The sequence below is a fragment of the Piliocolobus tephrosceles genome, chromosome 8 (assembly GCF_002776525.5).
Source record: "Piliocolobus tephrosceles isolate RC106 chromosome 8, ASM277652v3, whole genome shotgun sequence".
Taxonomy (NCBI): Eukaryota; Metazoa; Chordata; class Mammalia; order Primates; family Cercopithecidae; genus Piliocolobus; species Piliocolobus tephrosceles.
This window is the reverse complement of record NC_045441.1, coordinates 72,841,814-72,860,770: the sequence shown is the minus strand read 5'-3', so window position 1 is coordinate 72,860,770 and position 18,957 is coordinate 72,841,814. Positions and strand designations below refer to the sequence as shown.

At 45.2% G+C, this 18,957-nt stretch overlaps 1 protein-coding gene across 2 annotated transcripts in view; it reads left to right on the top strand.

Moving 5' to 3' along the window:
• The first annotated feature begins 1,152 nt into the window (after window positions 1-1,152).
• Window positions 1,153-18,957, top strand: part of NXPH1 (neurexophilin 1) — a 326,507-nt gene continuing 308,702 nt past the window's right edge. The window contains exons 1-2 of one of the 2 annotated variants that reach the window (XM_023224872.3): window positions 1,153-2,302; window positions 3,152-3,315. In XM_023224872.3, the coding sequence (XP_023080640.1) occupies window positions 3,262-3,315 (54 nt within the window). In that variant the 5' untranslated portion in view covers window positions 1,153-2,302; window positions 3,152-3,261. Of the gene's footprint in view, window positions 2,303-2,609; window positions 2,650-3,151; window positions 3,316-18,957 lie in introns of those variants that run through there. The other variant, XM_023224873.1, reaches the window with a different exon arrangement.

Below are 18,957 nucleotides of genomic sequence, written 5' to 3'. Positions count from 1 at the left end.
TATTTTTTCTAAAGTGGATTTTCAGAGACCCAGTTGGAAGGTGGTGTTTCACTGTCTTACTCTGCATATACCCTAATGAATTCCAGGCAGTCACAGCAGCAGAGTAGAACTTTTGAGATTAGAAGAGCTTACTCTTTAAAGATTTATTTTTAGCTGGAAGGGAGAGTGTAGGCCTCATAGTGCTGGCAGGTATGTTTTACAGTGCGGATCTAATTTGGAGGTCTTTGGAGATCTGATTCCAGGTGAAGGTCTCAGGGGGGCTCCTCTTGCCTCTGCTACAGGACAGGGTAGCTCTGCTGATTGTCACTGCCTTGTTTGAGGGGTGGTCTCCATCATCCAAGGGAATTCAGCCTGTGGTTGCCCTGGGACCACTTGTCTAGAGTATACATTGTATCTAGGCCCAGACCTGCCAGAGTGTCCACAGGCACACTTGAGGAAATGACACTCCAGACTCATTAAATATCACATTTCGATTTTGATGCCACTAACTCAAGTTCCTGAGATAAATTTCCATACAATTCCTACAGATTAATATGGATATGTGCATCACCCCGGGACAGGCTCTGGTGAAGGACAGGCTTGGAGATGCAATGGGCAAGGTTGGGGAAGAGATACCCTCTTCCGGGCTCCGATTTGTGCCCTGAATTTGGGCAAGCTCTAGGAGCACTGGCAACCCCACCAACACCAGAAGAAGCTGGTCCTGGCTTTCTCCTGAGACTGGTGAAACGGCTCTGTTGGTTGTGCACTGGAAGGGTGGAGAAAACACACACACACGCACACACATGCGGTCTGAGGGGGAATGGCAGGGACAGGGTAGAGGCACAGAGATAGAGTCAGAAATCCTGAGTGAGACACACAGAAAGGCAGAAAAAGGCAGAAAGATGCTGAGGGACAGAGACACGAACCACAAGAATGACAGAAGGAGACAGATAGAGGGATTGAGAAAGATACTGAGAAATAGGGACAATAAGGGAGAGACTGAGAAAGACAGAGACAGCCAGAGTCGGAGCACAGAGGCCGGGTCTGGGAGACGCTGGTGGGAGGTGTCAGTAGTAAGGGAGGTGGTGACGGCTCGAAGCATCCCCTGTTCTCCTCCTCCCTCTTCACGCTCAGCCCAGCCGGCGGCGAGGAGTCGAGAGCCCAAGGTCGCCCAGTCCTCTCGGCTGTCTGGAGCTGAATGGCTGGCAGTCCGCTGCTCCCCCGCCTCCGGCCCGGCAGCCACAGGTCGGAGGCTCCTGGCGTAGGCCCTCGAGGCCGGCAGGGGAGCCCTGCACCCTCCCGCGCCCTTACCCGCCCTACGCTACTCCCTGCTGCTCTTCCCGCTACTCCCCTGGGCTTTGCGATCTTCCCTACGCCCCCCCAGGAAGGGGGCGCTGCGGCCACCGAAGACACTGCGGGAGCCACTTCTCCCTGTAGGCCCAGCCCGCGAGAGCCTGAGAGCGGGATCTGTTTACATGGGGTACTAATTAGTCTTTGAGGAATCATTCACCCACGTGCCAAAGTAATTGTCCGTGTCAGGAAGGTAGGCGTGCCAAGCCGCGGCTCTGCGGAGAAACCACCACCACCGCGGCGGCCAGAAACCCAACGCGCTCCAGAGCGTCCCCGAGTGGCCGGGCAGCACCAGGGACAGCGCCCGATACTCCACTGGGGACAGGCTCCTGGGCTTCCCAGCGTCGCGAGTAGAGGCACAGCTGTTCCGTGTGCCGCAGGCTCCAGATTCTCGCCACCCTACCCCTCCCTCAGAAACTCGGACTGCTCTCGTCTGCCGTGTGGTTCTCTTTTCTTCCGAAAGGCCAGAGTCTTATCTCTCAACTTCAAGTCCAGAGGACTTGCCCAGTCTCCTCCCCTTAAGTCATTTCCACCATCCTCAGGCAGCTGTGGGAAGCCGAAAGTCCTGGACTGCTCGTCCCGGTGCCAGCGCTGGCGGTCCCAGTCCGTCCGGTGCAGCAGTCCAGCGCATTCCCCTCTCTCCCTCCCTCTTGCTCTCCCTCCCTTTCTGTCTTCCTCTCTTTCCTCCTCTACTGCTCCCTCCCTCTCTTGCCTCTTAAGTTTCCTGCACCTTGAATCCAACTGTGTGCCAAGCCTTGGCTCCCGCGAACCAATCCTGAGCGCGACCCGGGCACTGGGACGGCGACTCCGCCAAAGCTGGACGAGGCAGCTGGACCCCTCTGCGCTCGAGCATGGAGACGGAGCGCCTGGGAGGGCACGTCCGGGGCGCTGGAGACGCCAGGCCCGAGTAGCTCCTCCATGGAGCCTGCCCGGAGCTGTCCCTTCTCGCCGGATTCACCCCAAGTCCTGTGCGGTACGTACCCTTCGCCTCCACTGTTCCCGGAGGGGACACCTTGGAGCGGGGTGGTGGGCACCAGGAAGGGACGGCAGGGAGGGGCGCTGGTTGGGAAAGAGAACAAGCCTGGCAGGTGACCCTCACAGCTTGGAGGAGGCTTCCTCTCTAGAAGTTAGCGACCGGCTGTGCCTCTTGGCTCGAAAAAAGTAGTACTAGAGACGTGACTGTGAGCGTTCTTGTGTATCTCTGTGTGTGCCAGGGGCTCGAATGGGTAAACTGAGCCCTGCTTTCCTGTATGCAAATTGCATTCTCTTTCCCCACCCCCACTTCACCGAATGTGTTGAGATACCCAGTACCTAATCCTGGTCAGTTCTACCTACCCTTTCCTTTCACCCGCGCCCCCCTCGCTCAATCTCTCTCTCTCTCTTTATCTTTTCCCTCTATCTCTCTCTGCTGGTGTGTACGTGTGTGAGCACTGCCAGGGCTGGCGAAGAACCAGCCGCCGCCTTTAGTCCAAGCCGCCCGGCCACCAAACACTAGGGCAGGTCTCGCTGCCAGAGAAGGCTGGGCTCCGAACCAGCCTGCCGCGGCTCAGTGTGCTCCGCCGCCTGGGAACTCGCACCCGAGAAGCGCAGGGCGCAAGGAGCCCCTCACCCTCCCTCTCGTCCGCCCTCCCGCCTGCCTGGCTGCGGACCGCGCGCTTGCTCGTCTCAGGCTCTGGATTTACTCGCTTTTCAATTTTTCGTACCCTCCCTCCTGCTTTTTTTTTGGTCCCCCACTCCCCACCAAGACCCCCTTTCCCCGCTTGATCGTCAAGCCTAACCTTGCCCGCGTGGTCATGGGATGTCTAATTCCATTTGTATCTAGGCTGCTGAGAGCGCTCCTTGCTCTGTAAAGTGGATGTCAGGTGGATCTATGTTTTTGAAGGAACAAAGACTCAGAGAAGGCACCGCCAAGGAAGTTTGAGACGCGGGAGAATGCAGGCTGCGTGCTGGTACGTGCTTCTCCTCCTGCAGCCCACCGTCTACTTGGTAAGTCTTGGCGGGTTCGGGGCTTTTGTATTCCCACCCCGGCCGGGAGGCAAAGAAACTGGAGGCACGCGGGGGAAGGGTTACACCGCCAGTTCAGCGAGAGCAGCTTCCTAGCAGCTGTGTTGGAGCAACTTTGGCAAGCTGGTCTCCGGATTCCTGCGAATTTTCCGGGGTTCCCATCCCCATTTTCTGCTCCAGTCCCCCAGTCTCCTGCGCGTGATTCTGAAAAGCGGCTAGGGAGCCCAAGACACCCTAAACCCAAGGAGGTAGTGAGATGGGGCGCTTTATGTGGTAGAGGGCAACGAGAAGAAGTGGAAGGCAAGAACTCTCAGTAGCTCATGCACGGAGTTTAAACGAAGGGAAGTTTAAAAGAAGGGTGTAGCTGGGGGGTGGAAAGCACAAATCTGCCCAGGTTTGTGAGTTTAAAAGTGAATCTACCCGCCCACTTCCCCGATTTGGAGATGAGATACACAGAGAAGCGTAGTTAACTTTCTTTGACTTGTAAATGTCCCGACAGGATAAGTTAAACTATCAGGAGTACTGCAAGCAATCGGAGTTAGTTCAGAGATACTCCAGCAAACATGTCTACCTTCCTCTCGTCTCGACCTCCCCTTTTCATCAAATAACTAAATCCCATTTCCAGTGACTAGTCCGTTATTAGGGAATGGTAGGCCTTGTCGCCAGGGAGAGAATCCTAAACAAAGCCGCGGTCTGTGTCCTTCAGTAGTAGAGTTTTCTGGGGGCTGGACTTTGTACACTGCTGGAACTCGGTTCCTGGTTGAAGCGCTTTGTTGTGGTGAATTGAGAGCTGTTTGTGCTGTGTTGAGGCAAGAAAAATGCGATATTTCAGGTCTGGCTTCTGCGGTGGGAATGGGGGAATGGGGGTAAGGGACACTTGTGCCCTGCTGGTGAAGTTGTGTTCAGTGTCCCGACCCCCATAGCCCATCCTGGGCTGCGGGAGTGCACCGAGGGATCGCTGTGTTCTGTCTAGGGGTGAGGTGCGCTAAAGCAGCCCGAACTCTCTGATGGGGCTACACCTCTGATTGGAAGTGGTATTGGTGCCCCTCAATCCCAAGAGCCTTAGATAGAACCCACAAGCCTGGAAGAATTGCCATTCCTACAACTGAAAGCGTTTCTCGGCCATTTCCTTGGTGCATGTGACTGCAAAGCTGCGAGTTGTGTGAGTTCTGTGTATGTGAGTGAGTACGTATATATATGTGTGTGTGTGAATGTGTATTTAACCGATTTCAGCTTCAATCCAAGCACCCTCAATGTTGCCTGTCTTTGCACCTTTATCGCCTGACCGTAGCAGCCGCGGACGCCAGAGGGCGCTGCGCATCAGCGTCCTCGCCCACAGGACACCTTGGGGTAAACAGGTGAAAGCCAGGGCAGCCAATCCAAAAGAACAGCCTTTCTGACTCTGTCGCCGAAGTCTGTGCCTTTCCCCGCTGGAACGCAGACGGAATGCAAAAAGTGTCCTTCCCATTTCCCATCTTCAATCATTTTCACCCCCACCTGTGTCCAATAAGCCCACTGACATTGAGAGACCATGGATGGAGGGCAGAAAGTTTGGCCAAAGGAAATATAGAAATATTTTATTGAGAGATGCGGGGAGGGAAAGCAAAGTGAAAGCGACGGCGGGGGGGCGTGACGGGGAATATTAACGATTCCCTTGACCAACGTAACCCGCCTGCCCCTTTCCTCTGCATACCTTTATGCATGACCTGAACCTGAGGACTGTTCTTACGTCCTTGGGCTGTGCTCACACACAGGGCAAGGGCTTGGTGCAGTTTATTGCTTGGAGCAAGTATTTCGATAGTCTGGAAAATAATCTATCAAAAGCAGAAGTGAAATCAATACGTTGTGTTAAATTTTAAATGTGTTTGTTGGCAGTTAAACCGTTTTCCACTCATTACAACAACAGTGCTGGATTTATTCTAATGCGATGCGTTCTCAACAACAAGCGCATTAATTCTCCTTTAATTGTAAACTGGGAGCATTTGAAAACCATTCAGTGTGCAAATTATGCTGATTCAATTACCGTTTAGTTACAGACTTCATTACCTGAATGCCTTTTGGCAATACAGAGAAAGGAGACAATTTTTCCAATTTCACTCAAAACAATACGAAATGTGAACAATAAAATAGAAAAGGCGATTTAGAAGTCCATTCTTTTTTCTCCAATCTAAAGTAGTTTTGTGTCGGGGATTAGAAACCACATGCACCACAGAAACTAAGGCTGATGGCTGTGACCCAAAGCAGTATTTCCAGGGATTGTAATCCCATGGATATTTGCCAGCAGAATTCTGAGCTGTTTTCCTGGAGGAGCAAAAAGATGACTTCTACCATGGAAATGAATTTAAAAGGGTGAATTGGACAGTCATTTCAGGATGGTTTTAGACAAATAAAGTAGAGAGCCTTGATTAAAACTCTAGGGCAATGAACCGATCAAGAAGTGATCAAGGCTTCTTTCTTCATCTATTTCATTAAATACCAGATATAGTTAACTGGATTGATCATTTGTTTGTAGCTGCACATTGGAAGATCTTATCCCTTTATAGGAACCTACATTAGATGCATACAGATTGTCAGGAGCTGCTTTAAGTTACATTCAAAGAAGGCAAGAGTGGCAAAACCATTATTTTAATTTTCTCTTGAATTGACATAAGCCAGGGAAAAATTTCATGGATAATTTTTGTCTTTGTGAGCTGATACCACTAGTTAAGTGCCTGTGTCACTCTATTTATGCCTTGACTCTTGACTGATATCTCAGTGCACCTTGCCCTTTAAGCCCATGGTATCCTAGTTATGTTTCCCAGGGAGTAATCACTACATTGAATCCAGGAAGCAAGACTTGTCTAGTTATCTCCTACAGAAATATTTAGGCTTCTGTTTAAAGAGAATACCTTAAATACTCCCAAATTTGAGAATAATTTCTTATGAAAACTCTGCAATAGGTCAATACTCCACACCAAACCACAGTTTCCTACCTGTATTTGGGTGAATGTTTTCAAAGTATATTTCTGGGCCCAGGATTCTTTGAATGCTTTAGGTTGAGGATTTTTGTGTTTTTTGAGAGACAATTCTGTCCTAGTTCAAAATAGAAGCTTATTTTATTATTTTAATGGGAAGCTAATTAGATATGTGCCCACAGAGTTACCTTCTGAAGCATGTTAGCTAGAATACTCAAAATCCACCACAGGACAACCTCCAGTTGTAAATGCATGGGGGTGGGAAACTAACTTTTAAACATAAAGGTAAAGAAAATTTCAGACTATTGAATGTTATATATTGTAGATTTTAAAGCCTGAATTCAATAGGAGAGAAGCCTATGTTTAACAATGCTTGCTAAAAATAATTTAAAAAGTTTTGCAATCTTTATTCTCTTATTAGTCCTGGACCAATTCCAGGATATTTTCAGTATGATACAATGGTATGGCAGGATGATAGCATTTTAACTTTATCGAAGCATATACTGAATAAACTAGAAAAATATGATTTCTTGCTGTGAAGAATGGGGGTTCTAACTTGAGTCAACCTCATTGGATCAAGTAGAAGGATAGGCCAGGACACTAGGAGAGCATCTCCTACAGGGTGTGGCATTCTGTTTGGGGGCTCACCTGTGGTAATTCTCAGTTAGAGAGGTGAGCCTAATGAGCACCTTCTGAGCGTGCTAATGAAAAAGTTACTCAGAAATTGAGTCCAAGGAATCTGACAAGGCGTTGTATAATGTTACTGTGACTAGTCACACATCCACAGCTCTATTCTAATGAGAAGAGGCCCCACTTTTTCTGCTGGGAATTAAATTGCTAATAATCAAGTTGCTTTTTAAATCAAAATAGACAGGAATTAAAAATCCTTTCTAAACTTGTGCCACAACATTTTGAGCCATCTATTCTCTCAAATTTAGGATATTCTTAAAATGTGAATTCTACACCAATTGTTTAATAGAGTTTCGAGAGTAATTAATGTATCCATGGGACCACTACCTCTACACTGTTAAAAGCCAGATCATTTGGGTGAATTCCTCTCATTATGAAGATGGCTGTTAGGTATATTGGAGCTGGGGGAAAAGCAGAGGGAGAGAGAACAGCAATGTCTTTTCTTTGGACGAGGTATGTGTACTTCTCATCCTTTAAAAATTAAGCCAGCTGCTCACTGAAAATTTTAATCAGTTTGAGCTTATTGCTGAAAATAAACAAAATAAAATAAATTTCCTGACAGTGATTATTAAGTGTTCCCTACTAAGGCTAGTTCTTGGAGCCAGTACTAAAAGTTTCTCATTCTACTGCATTTCCTGACTCTTCTACTACAGACCAGCCTTCTAGATAGATACAGGCTTCAGACTAGATTTTTGGAAGGCCCTCTACCCCAGCATCACAGTCGTAGAACTCATCAGTTTTAAGATGTATTCCTGAGCTCTGTGGGACACAGCAATTGCTACTATTCTAGGCATTTCCCTGAAATGTTCAACTTTCCATTGACCAAGAAAGCAGCTCGCCCAAGTGTGTGGGAAGAACTTGGGTGGGCCACATTTCTGCCCCATTTCCAGAAGGATTATCTTGGTCTGAGGCCTTCTAGTGATAGCTTTAGGGAAGCTGACTGTAGCGTTAGGAGAGAACCAGAATTGCTCCAACTTTCTCAGCGGTATTTTTTCCGAAAGCCATTAAATTCGTGGCTCCTCTGTGCGAAGTTGATTTCTATTTGGCTTTGAATTGTTGATGGCTATTTCTTCCTTAATGAAAGTGTTGTCTGGGTGAAAAATATATAGGGTGGCTGGGAAATTGGTTGTTTTTTTTTTTGAGATAGGTGCCCAATGTCCTGCTTTTCTATCTGAGGGAAGATTTTCTGCAGACTACAGAAATTGACAGCATTGTCCGGGTAATAACCGTCGTCGACAATATTTTCAAAAGGGCATTTGAGTGATGAAAGCATTTGGATATTGCTTTTTCAAATAAGAAATTTTCTGTTCTGAGCTTCTTTGATTTTATAGGGGGTGGGGAGTTAAATAGGGGGGCGGTGGGGAAGAAGGAGTCAGGCATTGGCAGAGATGCCTTCCCCATCCGCCCAGTCCTGGAATACCAAGGTGCTTGTTAGCTTCGCCTAGAGTTCCTGGATCTGAAGAGCACTCAAAGAATTCCGCTGCCAGTCAAAAGAGAATTTCCGGAATGAGGAATAACACTCTTCTTGCACTCCTATAAAGCAAGTGATGGAAGCTCTGAAAGTTTGCCTCCTCTCAAGTGGGAAGTTAGGAAGTGTGGATTCTTTCTGATTTTTTTAAAAATAAAAAGTGTCTAGCTTTGATTCGATTCAGGAAAGCTCCTTTTGGGCAACCATGTCCGTTAGGGGCTTCAGATCTCATTTTAAGACCTTAACAGTCCCCGCCGGTTTAATTAAGGAAAGGCAGACGAGCCTGCCAGCCAAGAGCAGTCGGGTCAGCAGCTTCATGGTGCAGCTGAGTCTCAAAGCGAGTCTGCACTCTCGCCTCCCTCTGCATTCTCTTAGCCACTATTTGCCTGGTCCCGTCGCGTGTGTGCAGGAAGTTTCAGTCTTGATTTATCCACTAGTCAAGTTCCCGACCAGCTCTTTTTCTGGATGTCAGCACTAACCCCCTCCCGGAGCTTGGTAAACACAGCGCGCGCATTTTTCTGCCTCAGATTGGCATGTTGACGACTCTGCTTGAAGGAATGTGACAATAAAGTGGGAAACCAAAGCTTGGCAAGCACTTAATCAAGGATAAAAAGGTTCCGCTGTAAGGATGTCACTCAATTTATTGTGAAAGTCGAATGAATTACGTTTAATGAAAGTGCTCCCCAGATGAATATTACCAGCAATTTCCTGAGTTGGCTCTGTCAGCTCGAGATGAGGAAATGCCAACACAGATCAGAAAAGAGCGCCCGTCTCAATTACTATGCAAGCTTTCCAAGAGCGGCTTTTTATTGAGATGATATATATTGGCGGCTTCTTCAAACCCCTCCGCGGGCCCAATAGCGCGTTTGCGCATTTTCCAAGTTTGCCGTCTGCCCTCGCGGGTTGGTGGCTGTTGTTTAAACTTCCGATGAGCGCGCTACGTTTCTGCTACAGGATGAAAACCTAATTACCTCCTCTGTAAACAGCTTTCCCTAGTATATTTTATTGACTGCGGAGGTGGGAGCCAGCAGGGGGTCCATGGGGGTGGGCGGGGAGCGGATTATCTTGCTCCGGTGCCCTCTGTTGTCGAAAGTTCCTTAGGCGTCTAGTCTGGGGCTCGGGGTGGTGGAGAGCGAGATGGCGTCGGGAGCCAGGGCGTTGGGACAGCGCAAGCGGTGGGGTCCCCGGAGCAGCAGGACAGTAGCGCCTCTCGGGCCACGGCTTGCGAAAAGCTTTCCTAGCTCCTTCTTTCTATAAATTAATGAGGGCATTTTACTCTTTCAAGCCGGAAATACGATGGGGAGGGGGAGACACAGGCCGCAGCCAGAGCGCATCGCCTCATCTACATGAGAATGGAGAACCGGGAGGCTTTTCTTGTACTGTTTCTTTCTCCCAGAATAAGACAAATTGCTGCTTAGAAAAACCGAGTGTTTCCTTAGAAACTGGCTTGCGGGGGCTCTGCGCGTCCCCACTGAACCTGCCTCTGGTCGCGCCTCGCCATCACCCCCGCCGCCCTAATGGATTCTGACGCGAAGGATCCTAGCCGCCGCGGCTAAGGGCGCAGGGGGAGGCCGCGGGTCCTCGCCACACCGGAGGGAGAAGGGCGTCCAGCTCACATATCCCACCCTATATCTTAGACCCCGTCCTCACACATAGACTTTAAAAGGCCATTTTCCTTCGTCTTCTACAAGAAACAAGAAACTTTTTTCGACGTAGGCGTCATACCCTCCCTTCGGAAACTCAGTCCGCTGACCAAAGCCACAGTGTTCCGGCCCCGGGGTTTCCCAGCTGGAGTGGCCGCCGCCACAGCTGCGCGCTTTATTGTCTGCTTTCAGTCGCAGGTGACCTCGAGCGATCCCGACAGGTTTATGGAAACGCAGGTGCAACCCTCTCGCGTCCGGACCCCAAGTTCCCACACCAAAGCGCTGTTTCTGGGGAACTTTTCGTCGACGCCACCAAGCTTCGGTGCTTCTGGGACAGCGGTAGTTCTCGGGAGAGAGGCTGCAGGCTATAAGATTTGATCGCGCGCATGAGGGCTTGGGGCACGCCAGGGCCCGGAGAGCGATTCTTCAGCACCACGGCCAGCGCCACAGGCTCCGCCCCGCCTGGTGCCCTCAGTAGGACCTCCCTCCCCCGCTGCAGCTCGGGCTGGGCCCTTAAAGTCGAGTTAGCACTCTCAGTTTCCGCAGATACCTCCTCAAGGCCCAGTCGCAACTGTGAGGACGCGCCTACCCTTTCCAGTTATTCGGGCGGCAGCTAGCTCCAGTCGCTGGGTCCCCACCGTGCCCTGCGGTCAGAAACTCTGGCTTGCACCCCTCTCCATTCCCCCACCCCGTGGTTGCAGCGTCACGTGATCACCACAGAGCTTATGCGAATCCTTCTTTCCCCCAACTTCTCCCCTTACCCCGCCTCCCATTCTCTCACAGTTCTTTAAATCTACCCCTCCTCCGAAACAGAAACGTGAAGCCTGTAAAGTAGAGCTAGAAGTGTCTTTAGTAACGTAAAAGTCTCAAATGACAGACAAGGAAACTGAGGCAACCAACTTTCTCGCAAGAGTAAAACCCTATGGGGAGAAGCGATTCCTGCCCCTCTTCCTCCGGCGAGGAACACGGTTGGAATCACCCAGGCGCCTTCCAGGCTAAGGCGCCTTTAGTGGCACGCAGGGGTGAGGGATGGGGTGGGGAGAGTCCTAATTATTATGAATTTCTAAAGGCGCAGTAATTATTCACGGGGAGCAGGACAAACCACGGCCCAGGCAGGGAAATCGATATATTTGCTATCGAAAGTGCTTGGCTCGCCTTTAACGCAGACGAATGGGGGATGCAGCCTCATTATTTTCTGTGGTTAGGCTCTCCAGTGTGGGGCCTGATGCAGCATGAAATCTATCATCATTAGACCCGGGATGGGGCCAGGGGGCGGGGAGTTTCTCTTTACTTACCAAACCGCAACAACAAACAAACAACGACAAACAACCTCTCCAAACACTCATTCTCACACAACGTTGCCCTACCTCCCTCGCCCTTTGCCCTGGCCGCTGTTGCACACTCCCCTGGGGGCTGTCTGCGCGCCCTAGAGCAGACACTGCGGTCACTTAAAGCGCGCCCAGTTCCTCCACCGCAACGGTCACACCCTTGATTTGATCCAGAAATAAGGTGGGATAGTACCGAGCGTTGGCGCTAGGGGTTGTCTGTGTCAAAGGCGACGGTTGGCTGGGAAGTTCTGTCCGTTTCTCTTGCCTTAGCGTAGGAGTCAATCCTTTTCTCGTCACCCGATTCTGCAAATTCTCGCTGTATTAAAGGAGCAGAGATCTGGCATGTAGTGCTTCATAAACCCATAGGATAAGTTAGCTCGGAGAAAGGCAAGCCCTCGAGAAGGAAACGAATCAGAAGGTGAAAAGAGCGGTCGAAAATTGAATAGGAGAGGAAGAGAAGGTTTAGGCGCAACGCCTTGGAGGTATTATACGAGGCCCTGGAGAGATTCTGGCCTTTAGCTTAAGGGCCAGCCCGCCTTAGTTTTCTAGGACTGGATATAGTCCCCACCTCCACCCACCGAGGTCACTGAACTGTCCAAGGTCTTGCCTGCTGTATTACAAGCCTATTCCCATTTATCCTTTCTTCCGCAGTCCACCCTCCCTGGCATAGTCTTTTTCACACTCAGAAGTTGCCTGATGTCCCCGGCGGACAGCTGCTGGGATGAAACCTGTATTCCTGTACAGGTGTCTTTACAGTTCCCTGCAATGCCATAGTACTTAGGGTTAACTGAGGTGCGTGTGTGTGTGTGGTGTGCATTTGTGAGTGCGTCTTCTTCATCGTCTTCATCTAGCTCGCCCTTCCCTTATTACAGTGAATCAATCGCTGCAAAGAAGATAGGATGTAGCAGTTTTAAAATAACCTAACTCCTCCTTCAATGCAGTAAAATGATCATATTTATAATAACATTAATGAGAACAAAATAAAAAATTACAGCCTTCCAGGCATTAAAGTAGTAATATCTGCCCTCTTCTCTTGGATTTTCTTTTCTTCAGAGCCCAACCTTTTTATGGTACATTGCGATTACCTGAGTGTCTTTGTTTCCTTGTGGTCAGAGACAGCTAGCCAACGCAATACTAGGACTGTATGATCTATTGGCATCGTTTCCTCCCACCCTCTTCATTTTTAGAGGCTTTGTAATTAAACTCTGTGAGATATATGTAACATACATCCAGTGGAGAGTCCTTTTATTTATGTTTATATTGCATGCTGAGAAAGGAAAATTAAGGAAGTGCTTATATTGAAGTAATAAGCCTACTTTGGTATTAACAGAATTGTCCTCTTAATTTACTTCTCTCAAGTCTAAAGGACTATCTCTTCGAGACCAGACCCCACAGTCAAGCCTCTTTAAAGAGAGATCCCAATAAAGTGAAAAAGACATTTATTAGCTTGTACTAACTTAGAGGAACAAAAGGCCAGGCTAACCACTCACTGGAAATGTACACTATGGTAAAGTGTAGTATGACGCAGGATGCTGAGCAGAAAGAGGTGACTGGAAATAGCTGCAGGGCCCTACATTTTTCTGCCTCCCTGCCTCTAACCCACCACAATGCATAAATTTACACATAGTGTAACAGGGCTTTCTAGAGCTAAGATAAAGGTACAAATTGGCAGGAATTTTAATATAATTGAAAACCACAGACTAAAAGAAAGAGGCACTGACTTTCTTCTCTAAGAGGTTATTGCAACAAAAATTATGACAAAGATTTAGAGAAAATTTCCTGGTTTTAAGGAGCCTTTTTCATTTACAGATTACATATACACATATACACAAAGCAGAGCAAGGTTATATATGTTTCTATTTATCTACCTCTTTAGAGGATTCCGTGGAAAATAATTGTGGAGAATTCTTTTGTTTTCATACAAGTTGTTCCAACATGGGTTTGAAAGTACCATTTCCTTGATAGGAATCTGGTACCTGACATTGCACTGTTGCCTTGTTCATGCCAGTGTTTTCAGCTACAGAATGAAAGCAATTTTGGTAAGGAGGAACTACAATGGCATGATAGCTGAAATTTTAGTCATGCACAATCCAACCTCTTCAACTGAATTTTAGAAAATGATTCTTCTCCTTGTAACCTTGTAACTGGATGTTATGAGAGGCCCATAGGTATATAAAACAGCTTATATAAAATTAATGGACTGCTTTACATTCACAATCTCTTACTTGTGAAGCCCTTGTAAAATATTGCATCTATTTAAAATAGGAAGAATATAAAGTTAGGTTTGGTGTGCAATCGATAGTTGTAAATGATTCAGTGAAATATTTGATTGTTTTGAGTGAGTTTGACAATGTAATGGAAATTTATTGTCTGTCTTAGTGCAGTGATATGAACACTGATATGCTAATCATGAATTGTCCCTTCTTTTATGTACTTGACCTGCTTTGAAACTGATTGTAGGAGTCCAAGGTAACATCTAAGCACATAATCAAAATTTTAGGAATGAAGCATTTTCTTAACTTACTAGATACAAAGAAATCTATGGGTCACAAAGAAGTCACGGCTAAGAAAGAAAAAAGCCCCTTTAACATTGCTTTATTATTTGGCTTAAAATAATCAACAATATATTAGTTATAACAATATATTAGTTACATATTATTGATACTCTATATGTATTTTTGAATAAGTAAATGAAAAGAGGTTTTGATTTCAGCATCAAACATAATAAAAATGAGACTTTTTGAAGGTAAATCGTTAAAAACAAATCTCTTCCTGTTTTCCATAGGCACAATTTGAGGTCCTTATTTTGTTCTTCCTCTGAACAAAAATTAAAACTACATTTTCTCATTTATTCTGTTACATAGTTTATGGATCTCTAAAAAATGCCATACATTCCACTATGATTTCCTTTTTTCCTTACTGTGTATTTATATTGGGGGGGATGAAACTTTTTTTTTTTTCTCTTGCCTTCTTGGACTGAGAATTATATATGGTTAAAAATCATGGTGACATTTTAAAAGGCTGTTCCCCTCCCCATTTCATTCCAATGATAACTAGAATAGTAATATTCTTTTTTTTCTTATAAGAATGATCACTGCACTATCCTGTTAACATCTCCTCTAAATCAGAAACTGTGCCCTGACTTATCAACTGGCTACATGCACTGCTAATGCTGCCTAATACTTGATGGAAAACTCTTAAAAGCATGAGCTGGGCTATATGAGACCTGTTGTATTTTATGTTTGAGAAATTTTAAGTGAAAATTCCATAATTAATCCTAAGTTTAATTCTAAAATCTGTTTGCAGAATGATGAGTTGTGATTTGTTGTTGGAGCAGCTGTGCTGTTAGTAATAGAGCTGTCTAACTAATGTCTGAAATTGAAGATATAAAAAACACCTTTACTCACATATTTTTTTCCAGTTATTTGTGAATAGTTTCTTTCACCAGGGCACCATCATTTACTGTGTTATAGAGTTAAATGCAGAGAAAGATGCAAGCCACTGCATATGAAAGGAAGTTATTCATGCATGGTCAGTGTAGTATTTCTCTGGTCTTGATGTGGAACTTAGTTGCTATTGATGTGGAGATTTTGCAGAACATGGCAGAGTTTTTGCCTCTTTCACAAGAAATATATAATTGAATGATGAGTGCCTGGTGTTAGCTTTTCAACCTTATTTCTTTTGGTTTAACAACACAGAATTGTGAACAGCTGCAGTGAAGAGGCAGCTACAATATCTAGCTATTATCAAATAAATGCAGATCTGGCATATGAACTGAGCTACCAGTTTTGGATCTGCACCTCTTGAATAAATGTTCTGAAGTGTGGAAGCATGAAAAGTGAATGATTTTGACCTGAGACGTTTAATCCTGCCTTGCATTCTTGACTGAAATTCTTCACAATTAGGGTGACTCACATTAATATGTGGCCAGATGTATTTGCACAGAGTGATGGATTCCCCCCCCCACCCTTGATGTTCCTTGAACAAGTGGTTAAAAGAGTGAGAGGCTTTAAAGGCAAATCAACGTGCCTCCAGGTGGCTGATATTTTCCCAAAGACCATCATCAAACTTCCAGCCAGGTGGATAATATCATGGCACCCAACCAGGTGTCAACACTGAATTCACTTGGCTCCAATGAGGACGTGGCTATAAGGGAGAGAAAACAGGCCCCTTCAGTCATACCAGGACCTCTTTCTCTCTCTCAGATCCCTCACTACAATTCTTAAGGGAAGCAGCATTGTGACAGCCTGGCTAGGAGAAAAGAGAAGGTAATGGCAAAATATATCCTTAATTCTGTGACTTTGGGCAAACTTAACTTCTCAAATCCTCAATTTCCTTACTTGAAAAATGGGGCTGATAATACGCCGTAGAGTTACTACTGAGGATTCACTGACTTAATGTATTGTAAAGAGCTTAGAAAGGTGACTGGTACAATGCAATGATGAACTAACAAAGAAAAAAAGTCTTGCTAACATTTTAGAGAGAAGAGTTTCCGGACCAGGTTCCCATGTGCGTCCAGCACTGTCCCTATGAACATGAGACAGCAGGGTTGATTCTATCCTAGGGCCATCCTATTTTTTGTTTACTTCTTTCAGCTAGTTGATAGCTATACAGTTGCTCAATGTTGCCCAGAAAGTCATATGTATTTAGTGTGGGTAGTTACCTTTGTGATTACAGCCAGAAGAAAATGGACATTTTGGCTGGGTGCGGTGACTCACGCCTGCAATCCTAGCACTTTGGGAGGCCGAGGCGGGCAGATTGCTTGAGCTCAGGAGTTTGAGACCAGCCTGGGCAACATGGTGAAACCCTGTCTCTATTAAAATACAAAAAACTAGCTGGGCATGACGGTACACACCTGTAGTCCCAGCTTCGGGAGGTTGAGGCAGGGGAATTGCTTGAACCTGGGAGGCAGAGGTTGCTGTGAGCTGAGATTATGCCACTGCACTCAAGTCTGGAAGACAGAGCAAGACTTAGTCTCAAAAAAGAAAAAAAAAAAAAAAAAAAAGAAAAACATTTCTACAGCAACTAGCCAATGTTTATGGAAATGAAGAGACAAATCATCAATAGGCTCAATAAATAGATTGCCTAATTGAGATGAGAATCCTTGTGATGTTTTAATTCCGGGTGGCAAACACTATGGCCATTTATTAAGATATGATTTTAAATATTAATTTGTGAGTAGTATTTGCTTTAGATTACTTTTAACACTTGAGATTCTTTTAAAATTTGCACACAGTGTAATCAAAACTCATAATAGCCTACTGGGTTTTAAAGTGCAGGGGACTTTTCCCTATTGAAGTTCATTCTAGCTGAATACCTGAGTGTGACACATTAACTCCCCGGAAGCACTTGTAGAAACAGTTTGGTGGAATGAGAGCCACAGTAGCCCTCTCATGTGCTGCTAAGAATATCTTGTATAGGTTACCATATGCCCCCTTCCAAGGCATTGCTGTGGGTATTTAAGAAGAGTTCCTACACAAAAACACTGTTTTGTTTTATATTTGACATTAAAATGGGGAAGGTGTAAAGACTACTACAAAGGATAAAATGTTCCATATCTCTGTTTATATTCTGAGTCAAGCACTGTGCCAGGACTTTAACATGGAGTTTTTTTCCCCCATTTATTTCTTTTAATGATCCTATAAGATGACATGTACTATTAATATTAGGTCATATTAATATCTTTACTCTTAACATATTAGTATGCTCATGCTAGTGGTATGGTTGATAATACCCCATTTTATAGATGAGAGAATTGAGGCATTGAGAGTGTGTCTGGTGTAAGGTGGCAAGATTCTATCTCAGGCAGTCTTATTGTTGAGCCAGGACTTTTAATCACTACCCCATGTTATGCTTGTGTTGGAGAGTCTCATTATAAAAATATTTCAAAAGAAATAACTATGTTGCCTTCCATTTTAATTAAGAGTTCTTTTTTTCTCCCTCTTTTGGGTCATTCCTATTTGGGAAACTGGGGTGTGAATAAAATTGCTGTTGTTACTACTGTAGTTAAGTAGTTTTATTAGATGCAGTTTTTATTCTTTAGGGACTTCCCATCAAATGGGGATACAAAGTTAAGAAATGCAAGCTTGATACTGATGATTGTGACTGCAGCTTCTGCTGGTGGCATGTGGGACACAAGCGTTTTAGGAAGTCTGCATCTATTGACCTGACCAATATGAAAAATGATCCCTGGGCCTCAGGGTAAGGTAAGAAGTGAGACTGGGACATCAAGTACAGCCCTCACAGTCATCTGTAGTAGATTTAAAAATGATGCATAACATCTGTATCTCGCCTAACAAATCACACTCATGTTTTTTGAATTATTTGCCATGTCTTGGCAGCAGGAGGTGGGGAGAGAAGACCAGAGTTCACTTCTAAGGGGGTAACCATATATACAGAGCATAAACTCTAACTTTCCTGTGGCATTTAATCTAATGAGTCCTGCCGTGCTGACAGCTTACTGGATTTAAAAGGGGATGCAAATCTAGGCTCTTTTTGAAGTAAAATATTTGCACAATCATACAAACTAAGAAACTTCAAATCTGCTTAGTTTAATACCTTACAGTCAAAAGGGTTCAGACATCCAACTAATTTAGCACAGGTGTTTCACTGCATTCTGCATGTGTAATCTAAAGATAAAGTAGAAAACTTCCTTCACAATATTGTATAGAATTATTCAGTCTATGTTGGATCTAGGAATTTACCTATCTCTGAAAAATAAAAGTAGATCCAAGATACTTTTGCCCAAAGCAGAAATCCTCTGGTAAGAGATGAGGGAGGAGAGTCTGGCTTCATTTCAGTCTTGTACTACATTTGACCTTGGGAGAGCTTAGTTATGCCTTGGGGCAAAAAATTAAATGTTCCATTTTGCAGCAGTATCATCTTTCACCTTTATGTGGATTTAAAAATGTAAATAAAATTGCTTTCTGTAAATGGTATACATGAAGGTCATATTCATATTCTCCGCAAGAATTCAAAATGCCATTTGACCCATCATTGGCTCAATAGATAATAATGTGTTCTATTAGTTTCTAGTAATCTACTTTTTAAGCATTTTATGACCCAATATTTTAATGCCTAGTTCCTAGTTTGTGAAATAAGAAGTCAGAAATAAACCTTTTAGCACTTCATTGTAGATTTATTTATAGAATGTGTGCTTTCAACTTTGAACTTTAGAAAATGCCAAATCTTTCCAGAATATATTTCCTTAGTTATAAAAGTGGTCTCGATGAACATCTGCACTGCGGAAGAATATGCATTTGAAAGATTTTGAGGGCTCTAGCTTTTTTTCAACTATCATCTGTGTTCCTTTTGCTTATTAATTTTTCTTACAGATCCCTCAGGAATTAGGGTTTAGGAACCCCGATAACAGAGTGCAGCCAATAGACTTGGAAAGTAGTGACTGTTCTGTCTTTCAGAGAGCGGGTGTCTGAATTCTTTTTATTGCAATTTGGATAATAAGACCCTGATAGATCCTTGTATTTAATTGTCATGATTTTGATCGTTAATGACTTTTGATTGCTTCTTCTGGAGACACCTGT